The sequence below is a fragment of the Mesitornis unicolor genome, unplaced genomic scaffold (assembly GCF_000695765.1).
Source record: "Mesitornis unicolor isolate BGI_N332 unplaced genomic scaffold, ASM69576v1 scaffold7984, whole genome shotgun sequence".
NCBI lineage: Eukaryota > Metazoa > Chordata > Aves > Mesitornithiformes > Mesitornithidae > Mesitornis > Mesitornis unicolor.
In genome coordinates, this window is record NW_010177987.1 from 25,271 (window position 1) to 40,327 (window position 15,057).

Here is a 15,057-nt window from a genome sequence, read left to right on the forward strand (position 1 = left end):
TTATGCTACTATGAGCTGCACAGTGTGTAAACAGAACATTCGTTTCCATTTCAGGCCCTTTTCCTTTTCACAGGCCATTCTCATAAGGTTATAACTCATTGAGACAGAAAAAATAAGGTGAGCATGGTACAGTTGCGACAATAAAGACAAATAGAAACACCGACTTGAATGAGTCAATTTCTTCTGTGCCAGCTTTTAAACCATCATAAATAGGTTATATTAAGAATAATCACAACAGAGAGCGCCAGAATGTTACCCTGCAATATGGGAATAGAGAGTAATAGATTAAAATGAAAGTAAACCTTCTGCAGGTAAATGTAAGATGTATAGCCAGGAAAAAAATTACAATTAATGCTTTTACCTGTTTCTCTGTGAGAATGACTCTGCCTAAGAGTTGATTTTCAAGACCTTTCATGGTCACAGTAAAGTCAATGATGGACGTTCGAGCACTAATTTCAGGAGAGTAACCAGGATTTGGCAGTTTTGTGGTAATGTAAAGTCTGAAGCCATTCATAACATCTACTTCCTTATCACCAACCTTCACCTTTACGGAAAGTATTAAAAAGAAGTCTTGAGATATCAAGAAGCAGTACACGCTCTTTCAGATACTACATGTAGAAAAAAAGGTTGCATTTTTCTGTTCAAAGGCATAAAAATCCAGCTTTAAATTATATATCTGGTGCAATTAATTTGTTGAGAATATTGATGGAACACTTTAAATAAGTCTTTATTACTTTTTTTTTTAATTGTCATAAGCAAACGGATAAGGTACTCTATAGGCTATATATGTTAAGTATTTTTGACCTTAAACTTAAACTCTACCTTTTTTGGTATTAGCATTAATCAAATTTAAACATTAGTTTAATTCTTTATAGTCATATACTTATCAGGAGTTATTTTGTTGAGGGCAGGGGGGTGGAGATGTTTCCACTTGTTTGCTTAATTGTTTTATTTTTACCTTGTTGGTTGAACCTGTCTTAATGAAGTTTCTTTCCAGAATATTGTCAAGTGCTGGGTCAAGCTCTTCCCCAACATCTTCTATCAAAAGAGGTCTTCCCAAAGAAAGGCTGTCTTCTAAGTGAATTCTAAAATACTTGTGATTCAAAGAAGTGATCTAAAAATACAATCATGGACCTATATATTATGTTACGCCCAGTTAGCAAGATTTTAGTTTGTTTTATAATTATAAATTATTTCATTTTACGTAAATTACTGAGAATGATCCTATGGTTAAACTAGGATTAAGGAAAACACTGTGACCACAAAAAAAAGGTAGCATCAGTATACCATATTCTCAGATCTCATTGATTGTAAACTTTTATTTTTCAACTACAAAAGCAGAAGCAAAGCAAGACAAGCACTTTATGTTTTGATATCCTATGAGTGCAACGAGATCAGAAATTCACAGGAACTTTTTATCACCTTCTATTTGTCTTGGATTACATCCCCAAGTCAAACTGCAGCATGGTCTATTCTAAGATTAGGACGCTCATTTTTTTTTTTACCTTGAAAATTAGAGGCTTACATTGAACAAGCCATTAAATAGTCTTTCCTTTAAAAAGTAGTCCTCAGTACAATTGTGATTAATTTTCAACATATAAACAAAGCATGTTCAGCTTAGTTTGTTTATAACTCCATAGTTAAAGTCTAATAATGATTTTTCAACATAACTAGCTAGCTAGCAACGATTAAAGGGTTCCGCACTGAGATAACAATCAACATGAATGAAAGTAGTTTCCCAGTAATACTCTGAGCCATTCTATTATCATTCTTAAAACTCCTCTTTATCATTTTCAGGGATAACATTTTAAAAAGCTGATTTATTGGTGTAATTGTAATTGTGGCAACAAGGACTTTCTGATATCTTTCCTTGTTTGCATTGAATTGGTGTTTCATGCCTCAAACTCTATGTTGTTGCAATACTGTCTTCCCTGTATATTTGAAGAATATTTAGCACCTGACATCCATGCTAAGACAATACAAATTAGCAATATTTTCTGATTAAAATATGATAAATTATCATGCTGTGCATCTTAGTTTTTAAACATTTATATGAACTTATTTGGGGTTTGTTTCCTAATACTTTTAGTATTCCTAAAATCTGCTTCAGTCCTTATCAGACATTACCCATTGAACCTATCTTCCAACATTAATGCTTCATTAACATAAATTAATAAAAGAAATTGAGTCACTGGTACTAAGAAGTTCCAAATGTACATTTTCGTATCCAACCAAACCTCAAATCTACCAAAATATAGTCAGACTAGGCATTTTAGATAAAAGGCATTTGCTAAGTATTATTTGAATCACTGAATTGTAATGTTTTGTGAGCTAAGAGTTTCTAGGGATTATGAAATCACCAGCATTACTATTACCTGAAGTTCATTTCTGCCTTCCTTATTTTTAATCCATATTTTACCCTGTGCCTGTGGATCGATTAATAAAGGATAACGAGACGCTTTAGTGACAATTATTCCATTCTGTATGGATAAGTCATCATTTGGCAATCCTTGCAAGTTCCATTCACTGATAGTTGGAGCATCAGTCAACACTTCTATGAGGTTCAAGTTGTTAGCAAAGGGGATTTTCCGGCTTTTCATTTCCTTTTGCCAGTCATTTAATAGCAGACTGCGGAACTCCTGGTTAAAAGGACCAGAATAGGACAGAAAAGCTGTAGCCAAGAGTACATCACCTTAAAAAGGAAAAAAAGAAAACAAAACATTACAACTTTGCCAATTCTATTCATGAATGAGCTGCTTCCTTTTCTAGTTGTTATATGGTTTGGCTGGTAACTGAAGAACAGACTTTAACCCATAAACAAGAGAAATCAGCCTTTTTCCCAAGGATCATTACTCAGTAAGACAAAACTACCTTACAGTAGATGCCATGTTTACTTTATCCTTACAATGTGACTGTAGGAATCAAGAGATGGGCATCTGGCAGCCAGCCAAGGTCAACACTCACATACAGAGCACTATTCCAAATACCAGATCCTGCACAAACAGGACATGGCAGAATAAACATACTCATAAACCTCCAATTCCATCATTTCCTTGGACAATCATGAGAACAGGCTTAAACAATATTTTGGAGGGAGAAAAGAAACTTTATTTAGGAGTACTAATTCAGAACAAATAAATTATAATTATTACTACTGATGATAAATTTTTGTAAGAGATATCATTGTAGAGTTATTAAATGCAACAAGTTTTAATCTTCTGGTCAGCTTCAAAACTACCCCCCTGAGTTTTATGAGAGCATAGTTGGGGTTTTTTTGTACTTCTCAATTAAGAATTTCGAGCAGGATTCAAACTGGAGAAGATACTGTGAGTACTAATATTTTTTAGATTTTTTCAAGTTATCTATAAAAAAAAACATGAGGCGGTATGGGGAAGGTATTCTGTATTTTTAATAATACTCATATACATTATACAGCATATCTACTATAATACAACCTATACACTGATATCTGCTTTTTACAGCATTTCAAGGTAAAAGTCAGAGAAGAAACTTCAGAACTCAGTAAAAGACAAGATAAATTTAATTTACTTGATCTAACTAATAAATTAATTCTTCATTACAAAGTACTTGAGCTTCCAAGTACATATTTATAAAGTAAAAATTAACTTCTAAGAAACAAAATTTTTCTTAACATTAGTAACTGCATTTAAAAACACTGCTATGTATAACTGTCAGTGTCTGGGTATCAGTCTTTCTCTCCTCCATATGTATTGTCAGTTATAGACATTTTATTGGCACTCTATAACATCACTCTCATTGGACTGCTTCCTACAAACATCAGTCAAGTTAAAACGTTAATTTCCCAAGTATGCACTGCATGTTACACATGTCAAGTAAAAGCCCAGGGACAGGATACACAGCCATTGTATTTTTTTAAAATATATATATATATGACTAAAGTCAATACATGACTAAGTTGCAAGTTTAAAGGTGTGGACAAAAGCTTACCCACTAGCCTCTTGGTTTGTGCAGCAAATTCTTTACTCTGCTCTGTCCACCTCTCTTTTTCACCTGCTAAACCACTTATAAGACTTGAGGCAGTTTGCATTTTATGACGGCAACGCTCAGCATCTTCAAGCAAAGTCTAAAGAAAACAATACACCAAGAAATATGGTTTACAGTCAGGTATCTGATAGGCCAGAAAAATCTCTACATCTAATAAAACCAACAGTTAAACAACAGCTTAAAAATATATTCTGAAGTGCTGGCATCGCCATGCAGAGAAGGAGGGAAAGTGGGATGGAAGTAAAATCTATCAGGACAAACTATCAACATCTGTCATAAATGTGATTCAACTTTTTAATATTTTCATTCTTAGCTTTTATGTTGGCATACATGTTAAATGGTATGCAAACTGCCTGGTACCCATTAACGTTGGGGAATTCTACCCAGAATTTCAAATACATTATACAGAAATAACAAACATTAATGAAACTTGATGTTACAGTAGTAGACACTCAACAAATAACCCAAATAGTTTAGGAGATAGGAGGCAGGTGGGGAGAAGATCAGTGGTGAAGGAGAGAGGTGGGCTCCAAATAATCTCTCTCTCTCCTCTATCCATCAACATACTTTCCAAGGAATAACAGTGAAATTGACAGAATGCATTATGTTTTGCTTAAGATAAGGGTGGCAACTTCTTTTCTATAAAGAGCAGTTCACCTGTTTTTCTCTCATCGCTTTTTCATACTCTGCCTGCACAATGTCTAATTCTTCTTCCTTGGCACCCAGTTGTTCCTCAGCTTTCTGCAGATCCAGCATAGCAGTAGTTAGGCGATTCTCCTGAATTGCTAAATTAGCCTATGAAACACACAAATATAAAAGTACATTCATATATACAACATCTCAAAGGATTTGCTATAATGTATCTCAAAGAGTTTTACTCATCATTCATCAGTCATTAAAACTTTTTATTTTACTTTTACAACAAAATAACGTCTTATTGCAAGTAGCTGCAGTTAAGTAGTTGGTCTAACATCAATTAGAAAAAATAATTAGAAAAACTTCTGGGAATATCAGCCACTCTCCAACACAAAAGTTTGATCCGGCCTGCAAAAACGACTGGTGCCACTAGAAGCCCATTTGATTTCTCCAACCAGTATGCTTTGTCTAATGAAAGATACTACCTCTAACTACAAATCCTGCTTCCCTCCCACTCAGTCCTATTATAAATACAAGCCTTTCTGTGTTAAAATCATGCTTGACCATGTTCTTCCTGACTTTCATTCTTACCTTTTAACAACTATCTAGGCCTGGTTTTCTCTCAGTAACACTGATGACTGGAGTGTCTGTACAGTATTCTTATGAACTGAGATCCAGAACATTAAAAGAAACAGTTTTTGTGGTTTTTTCCTACTTAATTCTTAATTAAGGTAAAGCAATTGTAATAGTGAATTAAACCAGATCACAGTTGCTTCTACCCCATTCAGAAGGGGCCTAGCAGCATAAAACTGCACAATCTCTTTCATAATTTTGACCACTTTCAAGTGGTGTTACATATTGAAATATATTTTAATGTAGAGTTATTATTTTAAAGATAAAAATTTCTACAGAGGTATGCACCAGTTGGAATAAGGCAGCTGAAGTTTCCAGCAGATTAAATCCTCAAGTGCGCACAGGTAGGGAGAAAAAGGAGCAAAGGTTATTTGTGTGCCTCCCACTGATTACTAAACTTACCTTTAAAGGTAATACTTCTTTGTTGATGGAAAAAAATACAGCCATAGCTTTGGTCCACGAGCAAAGGCCAGCAATGTTCCCACATACTCTCTTTGCTGTCTCAATGTTGTAGTCCACCATATCAAAATAAGGGCTCAAAAGTTCTACCATTTCTTCGTTAATTGTGTCCTTTGGAAATTGCTAAAAAAAAAAAGAACAATATACGTAATGTATGTAATATATGTAAACTACACATATATTTATTTCAGCACACACAGAACACAATCACAAATGTTAAGTATGAACAGCTAATACAAAGTTCTCTGTCTCATGCATCTTTGAAAGCTTGCCAAAGTCATTCCACTCTAGTCTATATTCTTATAGAATGGAAAAAAGCTTGCCTTCATTTGTGTTCTTTGCTATCTTACACTATCCATTACCATTACATAGCTAATTGTTGATACAAAATACCACTGATAACCTGCTTGAAATTCCATTTTCATTAAGACTGAATAAATAACAATCACCAAAAAGAAAAGCTCAGCTCTGGTTCATAAACATACATCCTGCAAGGAAGGGCAAAGCCAGCTATCTTCTCCTTAAATTACCTTATCTTGTTAATGGAATGTATTTCAATTTTAAGAATTTCTTTTGACCATCTCTTTTCTCCAAAAAACATCTCTTTCCTTTTTCATTCCCAAAAACTCTCAATTTTCTCCCTCAAATTTATTTTGATGGTCAAATAGTCTGTATAAGTTTGGTCATCTTTAAAGATTCATTTACAAGGTAAAATGAAAGTTCATCAAGTTCGATGAACTTGAAAAATAGTTGTTCCCTGAAGGACAAATAGGTTTATTTATGCACAAGCAATGAAATGTTAAATACCTTCAATAAGTTAAAAATTGTTATGAGTAGATGCAATGTGAATACTACACAAACGGCATCCATGGTAATACCAGCCAAACAAGGTTGGTCATCTGTGATATCCTGGTGGACCAGAGGCACACTATATAAACTCTTCAAAATACAGAAATTTGAGATAGTAACATTCGGTGGGGCAGGAAAAGGTACAACTTATTTTGAGTAGATTAATCATAATATTATTAGTTTATATTATGGACTGGGATTTATTTACCAGTTACTCTTTCCATTTCCCTAGACACATGCTATGAAGCTGAAAATTTTAAAAAAAATTAAAAATTTAAAAAATTCTGGTTTTGTACATCCTAATAATCAACTATTCTTTTGCAAGTCACTGCACATGTTGCAATGTCGAAAATTAATGAAAGTTAGGTACCAGAAAAAAGATGTTTTCTATCAGCTTTAATGAAACAGATAAGTAATGGCTATTCAAACCAAATGCTTAAAGCTTTGAATCATTTGTCACTGAAAGTAATTTCATTGCCTTGCTTAGGAGAAACTATAGTTGATTTATGACCTGACTTTGTTAGAAGAATTCAAGTGTATTTCATTATGATATACTTATTTTTAAGCCCTTAACATTTCAGATCTATTTTGTGTCTAATTCCGCTTGCACATTCGTTCTCCTGTGAACACCAGAGAAAACATTGTCCCTTATTTTCCTAAATGAAAAAAAACCCACAACAAAAAAGAGGTTGCACAAGCACCTGTAGGTTCTGTAAGAAGTTCCCAGCTGTCATTAGTTTCAAAGATTCTTGCCATGATGGGATAGTACAGCATTTTTCCTGATCAATTTTCACATTGTTTACTTTTCGCTGGAAGAGCAGTAACACACAGTCCATGATACGCATAATGAGGTGAGGAGGTCGGCCCAGTGTGCGGACAGTGGCAATATCTGTAGGTTTTATTGTCTGTGAATTTAAAACAAACAGTAAAGCAATTACTGTTATGGTTTACTTAATAAGACATAGAGTACAAGCTCACCAAGAGTATTAAGCCATTGGAGAAGAAAAAAAAATTGTGCATATTATTTTTGATTGAAAATAATTTTATCTCTAAAAAGCATGAAGCTAGAAGGACCTTCCATACAGATTTTCATTATTGCCTCCTAGCAACTACTAGGAAGCCTCAGCTCAACCACCTCCACAGCAGCACCTAAAAGCTTAAAACTATCATGCACATTTTTGACAAAGTAAACATCAAAACAGAAACATCTTGAAATTTTACCTATTTTTTAAAATGCAAACCTATTGACCGGAACTGAGTATAGAAAGGAAAATGCATTCTGTTGGCAAATGAAGGTGTACTAAGGAAACCATTGAGAAGGCCTGATATACTTATAGTTTTGTACCTTCTGATTCATCTTACTGGGAATGTTCCTGTTGTAGAAGCAGATCTGTGAGAAACGCAAATAAATTATAATAATGCATAAAACCCTAGGCCCTATTAAGTAAGACCAAGTAAACCTAGGGCACATATCTACTACTATAACTCATAACTCTAGTGTACATCATGGATCAGAAAGGACTACCAGAAAAGTCTACTGGAGATGTTTCCTTAGAAAAAGCACTGATTCTAGCAGTAATGCATACTACACCACATACGGAGCGAAAAAACACTGAACAACAATAACTGCTGATGAGCAGGCCCACTCCTATAACAGACATAACTTGGGTCAGAAGCTTTACTTATTCAAAGAAAGTTTAATCAGCCTGAGTAAGCAACAGGTTATTGCAGGTGCTATGACACCTTGCTTCTAAGACTAGCACATGCCTCACTGGGAATTCATAGAGGAAGTTTTTAATTACTTGTGTTTATACTTCAAGAAAGGATTTGTAAATTATTGCAGATTATCCTGATCACCTTCCTTCTGCCTGCCTTTTATTACCCTTCAATATTTTGCTGCTTGTTGGGTTCAGTGTGCATCTGGTAATCGAGCAGAGTTTCTTCCAGATAACTGTGCAGAAACTTCAACCACAGTTTCTTAGTGACCTTTAGGAAATTCAGCCCAGCCTTTTTTGCTACCATCCAAATTGTGGCAAAAGAGTTGCATTTATTTTTTATTTATTTATTTACGTCAAGTTGTGCATTTAATGTGTCATTTTTATTGCAGGCAAAGTGTAACTAAGTTCTATTGAACTTTGACAATTCTTACTCAAACTTTAAAAAATTAATCTCACTGTATGTTAGAAAATGCTTATAAGGTGTTTTGTACCTATCTGTTTCTTAATATAGCATTTAGCTGTCCTAAAATATGTAAAAAATTGAGTGAAATAACCAACCACAGTTTTTTTTATCTGGGAAGTGACCTTTATATTTATCCAATATTTTAATAGAAATTTGTCTGCACTGCAAGCAGAATTCCATAATAGGAATACCTATCTGGAAATGTGCAAATCCATAATGATTGTGAGATTCATTTTTTTTGAAAGATGTAGCCCTATATACAGATGCATACAGAGAATTTTATTGCTTAAAGGAGTTTCTGAATGAATGAGTGCATGCTGAAAATACAGACATGCATGCTAATTGGCTTGCTTTTTCCTTTCCCCTTTAGGCACAAGCAAAGCAATTCACTATAGCAAATGCAAGAATTTCAAGATTAAGCCCAACTGCCTTTCCTTATTGTAAAGCCTCATAATAATGCTATTGTAGTTTTTCCTTACAATCAGATTTTCATTTATTAGACACCTAAAATTTCAAGAAAAGTAGTATTGTTTTGGTTTTGTAACTTTAGCCAAAACCAGAAAGTAAGCTGTAATAAGATGTAGAACAGGACACAGGACACTTGTGCTCTTCTCTTGTCTCAGACAGTGTTGTTTGTTTATGCGCTTGTCAGAATGCTTGCCCACCTCTGGGTTTTGTGGTTTGTTTTTTTTTACCTTTCTCCTATAGCTAAGTATCACCATCTTATGATCCAGACCTGCTCTCTTATTCCAACCTTAGCTGTCATGTCATCAGCATTCATTTAGACATTTCCGTTCTGCCCTTCAAGAATCATGGCAGTCAGAGACTGTTAAGGATTTATCCATGAAAACTTATTTATACTAGATTTTGAAGACTTTTATTTGAATGAACATTACAATAGTCTTTAACTATCAGAACTGTTGGCAGCTACTCAAGTGGAAAGGAAATCTTCCAGTAAATCTACATAACAGCCTTTGAGATTTATCTATCCTTCAGGTTTTTCCATCATTCTTTTCTAGTTCTTGAGATGCCAACTCCCTGCTAGCCTCTAGTATTAGGTTTACTTAAGATCCTACTACTGCTGCTCATTACAGAAATGCTGTAAGCTTTCTCTTATACAGAAAGCTGCACAAACGTTAAAAAATTATTATGCAACATCAAAAAAATTCATCTTTTTTCATCACTAGTGATGCATCATGTAAAGACATGAGCAGAATGTTATCACTCTATTAAAAAAGCTTTACAAAAAGAGTATATTGAAAGACATGGAGTTCCATGGTGAACAGTTGAAATCTGGGTAATGCTAAAATGGTAATTTTTTCCCCTTCTCTCTGCACAAGAGGATGAGGAGAGAAGTGAAAGCCTGGGATTTTCTGGGACAGATGACCCAGGTGGGATCAAAGCTGACCAACAGAATGTATGCTATGCCATAAACGTCACACTAACTAGAAAGTGGGGAGTTTGCTGAGGACAATCTCTCTCCCTTTTCGGATGGCAGCCATCTCCACAAGGTCTCATTTGGTTCCTGAGGTTTGCCTCTCCCCTGTTGCATTTCCACTGGTGCCTAGCCAGCAACTGCTATTTGTGAGCTGAGTGAAACTTTGATTGATTATCATTGTTTCTATCCTTATTACAATTCATTTGTATTAATATTATTTCAGTTTGGTTTATTTTAATTATTAAAACATCTTTATCTCAACTGATGAGTTCTTTTACTTTTCTGATTCTCTTTCCCACCCAGCCAGGGAGGATGGGTGTGAGTGAACAACTGCATGGTGTTTAGCCGCTTACTGAATTAAACCACAACAATCTTATATGTGGTTTCAATGCACATTTTCTTAACAGTAAAATAAAGTTATACATGGTTCAAGTACTAACCTGTAAGGCTGCCTCTGCCTCTTCCAAAGCAGGCTTAGCAGCTTCCAACTTCTCTTCAGCAATGGCTTTGTCAACTGAAATACTGTCTACAATAGCTTGAGCTTTGTCTTTCACTTTCTGAACTTCACCTTTCACCTTCTCAGCAGCCTGTGCTTTTACAGTAACTTCTTTCAGTACCTAGAATGTGAGAAAACCCACATGCCAAATATTAAAGAAAAGTTGGAAGAATGTATTAATTTTTGTTGTAAAATTTTATCTTTTGACTTCCAGAACCAGAAAACTCAAACAAGATAAATTTTGTCACTGTTACAAGTTTGAGTTCCACTTTTTTCCGGTACTTAACTTCCATTTACTTAATCTTTTCAAAATAGAAGAAATAAAAAGATAAAAAAAAAACAGACAGCAATACTCTTTGAAGACTGTACATACCATATCAGCTTTTTCATTGGCAATTTGAAGTTCCTCTTCTTTTACTTCCAGCTCTCTGCTTAGAGCAGCCACTGACTCAGAGGCCTCTTTCAATTTTTCCAGTCCAGTATTTATTCTGGAGTTAAAAAGTGAAATAAGAATTATTTATTTCCCTAAGTATTCTGCACTCCACTTTCCAAATTATTCCATCAATAGAATGAATCACACCAGCCAGAACACACACTAGTGAAAGATATTTTACACCAAAAATAAAACTTGTGGAGGATCTTACAAGCATTTGATGTCTTCAGAATCAAGAAAGTGAACAATAAAGAATTACACAAAGAGTGTCTGTGGCTTGAAATTTTACCCACTTCTAACTCAAACAGTATGCCTTTATCATTGCATAAAAATCCTATAGGTTGGTTCCATATACATTACCATCCCTGTTGACTCCAACCTGATACTTCAAGGACTGATTTCTATACAGTAGAAAGCATTTTCTAATCACTAGAATCCTGAGAAATATCTCACATCACTATTTCTTGTTTTAAGAAGATAATGAAAAGGCTAATAAAAATCAAAATATTGAAATCAAAACTAACCAAAAGAGAGTAACAGAAAAATAGCATTAAGATAACACATTTCTCATTCAGTATTAAAATGCCTCTTCAAAAGTTCGTTTTGTCTATCGAAAAGTAAGTCCTCACTTGGGACTTTGCAGACAAGTTTAAATGGCCTCTACAGAGGCTGCTATTGCAAGGCTAAGCAGTACTTGGACAGCTAAACAAATGCAGGAGAATAGATAATGAGTAACACCTGCTGAAGCAATTCAGACTGTGCAACTAAGGTTCAGTGAAACAAAGGGACATGTACGAACTAATCTGGTACACTTGAGGCACCAGAAGGAGGAAAACAGGACCAGACCTCTCTCCATGGCAAGTCTTCACCTATTACGTAAGTAAAGATTACTAACTCAACTTGGCTTTGAAGTGAAAGAATGTTTCAAAGTGAAATGAATAAATTTGCAAATAGACTTCATTACTTTAATAAAATATCTGTAAAGAAGAATTAATATATCGAAAAGACTTTGATAATCTACAAGTAAAAAGCTCAGCAGCCTAAATTAGGCTCTGTGATCACAAAACCAAAAACACCAAGGGTATTTCTTACATGTTTGTATCAGGAGGACATAACTGTTTAGTAAGAAAAAAATAATAGCTTTCTGGTTAATTAAATGCTATTGTGAATATATTATGAAATTACACGTAGATGGTTTTTTTTACTCATTAAAAATACATGGGAATAATTGTTATTCACTCTTCTTTCCCCACCACCTTGCTTTTTCATACATCACTATCCTTTCTCCCGCTCCAAAAATACATAGCCTTTAATTTATATGACAAGAGCAACCACAATACTTGATTAAGTTACACCTTCACACAATTTTAGGAAATTTATTTTAAAAAATCCTTTTGCTGTGCATTGAGACAAGCCATTCCTTGAAACAAAACATGACAGAATATACCTATCAGGGGATGAAAACTAAAGATAATAGCAAACTGAGCAGTTTACCTGTTTGCTAATGTCTGCACTTCAGCATGCTTTTCTTTGTATGTGGTTTTATACACCTGAATAAAGGACAGATAGGATTTGGGAGTCACATGTGTAGATCGTCTGTATCTTTGAAAGTAATCAGAACACTTCTCTGCCACTCCATCCTGGAATGAGCCCATACACTGCACAATTTCCCTCTTTGTATCAGCAGTGCAGTCCATATCAAATGAGGACAGGAAATGTTCAGATACTTAGGCAAGAAAGAAAAACATAAATATAAGTAAATATTCAGGAAAACAGCTTTTAAACAAAGCAATATAAAACATATCAGCATATATTATGTCAGCTTTCACACAGCTTCTGAAACCCGAGTCTTCTTTACTCTCCACCATCAGGTTCTTAACATTATTCCACACTTCTCAGTTAAATGTACAGCCAAGGATCTGGCATTCTTTCACTTCCAAAGTGTCCAACTGCACACTTTTTTTCTCTCTGAACCTGTCTAACTGCAAGCTACTAGGGATTGGGTAATCATGCCCTTCCTTTTTATGCCTGATCACAGGCATAGTCACTAATAATCTCTTCCTATAGTAGTATTCTGCGTTCTTTGCTAATGCCTTTACACCATCTTCAAGGGAGATTTTTCTTCAAACTCTGTTCAAAGTATTTCCTCTGTGAGAAATATTTCACCAGTTTAATGTAGTAAGCTTTAAAAAAGAAAATATCTACATCAAATTTTAGAACCAAGTAAGTTCCTTCTGCCAGTGTGTTAGCAAAATTCAAAGCAATTATAACAACTTAATGACCACTGATCAGAGAACTAAATATCTGCAAACATAAAGCCTGCACGTACCTGCCACTAAAGCATCCTTAGGCCATCTACTGAACCAATCTACAGTGCATCCAGAAATAAGAGCAGGGAACTTCAGGGCCCTGTTTCGGAATTTTTCACCTACTGGTGAAAAGCAAAGAACGACATGAAGGTTCTGACGGACTCTGGTCATGAAGTAGTCATACAGAACCTCACTAGTTGGAGGTCTACGTGGATGTTCCTTTTTGAAGGTCGGTATGAGGTCACTAATGATCTCATCTACTTCATCACGTGCAAATAAGTTTGACACCTTTGAGAAGAAGGAATATTTTTTCACACTTTATGAGATAATCCAAAATAAAGTATATATCAAAGTTAATTTAATACATAGCATTTCAGGAAGGAACTTCCATTTCAGACACTGAAGTTATTAGGACCCATCCCACTCCTTTAAATTGAAACTTTTACTGAAGCGATTCCATTAAGCACACTGAAATCTAAATTGCTGCAAAAGTAAAACCCTCTCTCCCATTTAAAAATAAAATAATTCATGTGCAATAGCTTTGCTTTCTTTTCTTAGTATTCTAATAACTAGTAGAAATTACTCTGAAATACACTCCTGAAATAATAAATAAATAAATGCCCATGCATTCTGGGCATAAATTTACCATACAAAAACTAACTGTACACTAATGAGATATTTAATTTAACAGAAAATTTTGTTAAATTTTAGTGATATTATCCAAGTCTCAAATTTTTTAAGCTATTTTCATGGTCCTGACAGCTTGCCAACACATTTAAAAGGGTCTGACTTAGACAATTTCTCTGTATGGAGTGATGATATCATTCTTAATTTTACAATAGCTTTGTCTCACCCTAGAAAATGGAAACAATACCTTATACTAGGTTATAATACTTTAATGATAAAAAGCACTTGAGTTTCAGTTTGTGAAAGTGTGCCCCTTGACATAGAATCATAGAATGGTTTGGGTTGGAAAAGACCTTAAAGATCATCTAGTTTCAACCCCCATGGTATGGGCAGGGACACCTCCTACTAGACCAGGTTGCACAAAGCCTCATCGAATGTGGCCTTGAACACTATTCAAATAAATTTGGTTATTTTATTTAAAGATTATAAAAATTAAACAGCAGAAAAGCAATAATGAGAAGTCATCTTACCTCTCCTGATGATAAAACATTGTTCAGGTATTCCAAGAAAGATTCATCTTTGATGTCATTGTCTGTAAAAAGAAAACATATGCCTTTGCCTTGCAGTCCTGCTATTCTGTACAAAAGTTTCAGATCTTCCATCAATTTTAAAGTGTTGTATGATCTACAAAAAAGGACATTTTTCTGAACATTAATTCTGATTACAAGAAAAAGAATAAGCAAATTTAAGTAAAAAACAATCTTGGAATTTAAGGCAAAAAAGCAACAAACTTCAGAAATTTTAATTTAGATTAGAAGTAAAGACATAGCTCATTTCAAAGTCTCACATTAAATACCTAACACATTCCTCTTTTTCCTGCTGTCTTTTTCACCTCAACTTCAATTAAAAAAAAATTAGAAACCCAACCAAAAGACCTCAACAACTGTTATGGTTTAAGGGTTACCAGCCT

General features: G+C 34.5%; 1 protein-coding gene across 1 annotated transcript in view; it reads right to left on the reverse strand.

Annotated features, from left to right (window-relative positions):
- LOC104535704 (dynein heavy chain 5, axonemal-like) overlaps window positions 1-14,771 on the reverse strand; it is a gene marked incomplete at its 5' end in the record, with an annotated part of 38,361 nt that extends 23,590 nt beyond the window's left edge. The window contains 12 exons of the mRNA XM_010182292.1: window positions 362-544; window positions 959-1,114; window positions 2,376-2,692; window positions 3,970-4,105; window positions 4,684-4,821; window positions 5,698-5,877; window positions 7,305-7,508; window positions 10,663-10,839; window positions 11,092-11,206; window positions 12,646-12,877; window positions 13,481-13,748; window positions 14,618-14,771. Coding sequence (XP_010180594.1) covers window positions 362-544; window positions 959-1,114; window positions 2,376-2,692; window positions 3,970-4,105; window positions 4,684-4,821; window positions 5,698-5,877; window positions 7,305-7,508; window positions 10,663-10,839; window positions 11,092-11,206; window positions 12,646-12,877; window positions 13,481-13,748; window positions 14,618-14,771 — 2,260 coding nt within the window. The remainder of the gene's footprint in view (window positions 1-361; window positions 545-958; window positions 1,115-2,375; window positions 2,693-3,969; window positions 4,106-4,683; window positions 4,822-5,697; window positions 5,878-7,304; window positions 7,509-10,662; window positions 10,840-11,091; window positions 11,207-12,645; window positions 12,878-13,480; window positions 13,749-14,617) is intronic.
- Window positions 14,772-15,057: the final 286 nt, after the last annotated feature.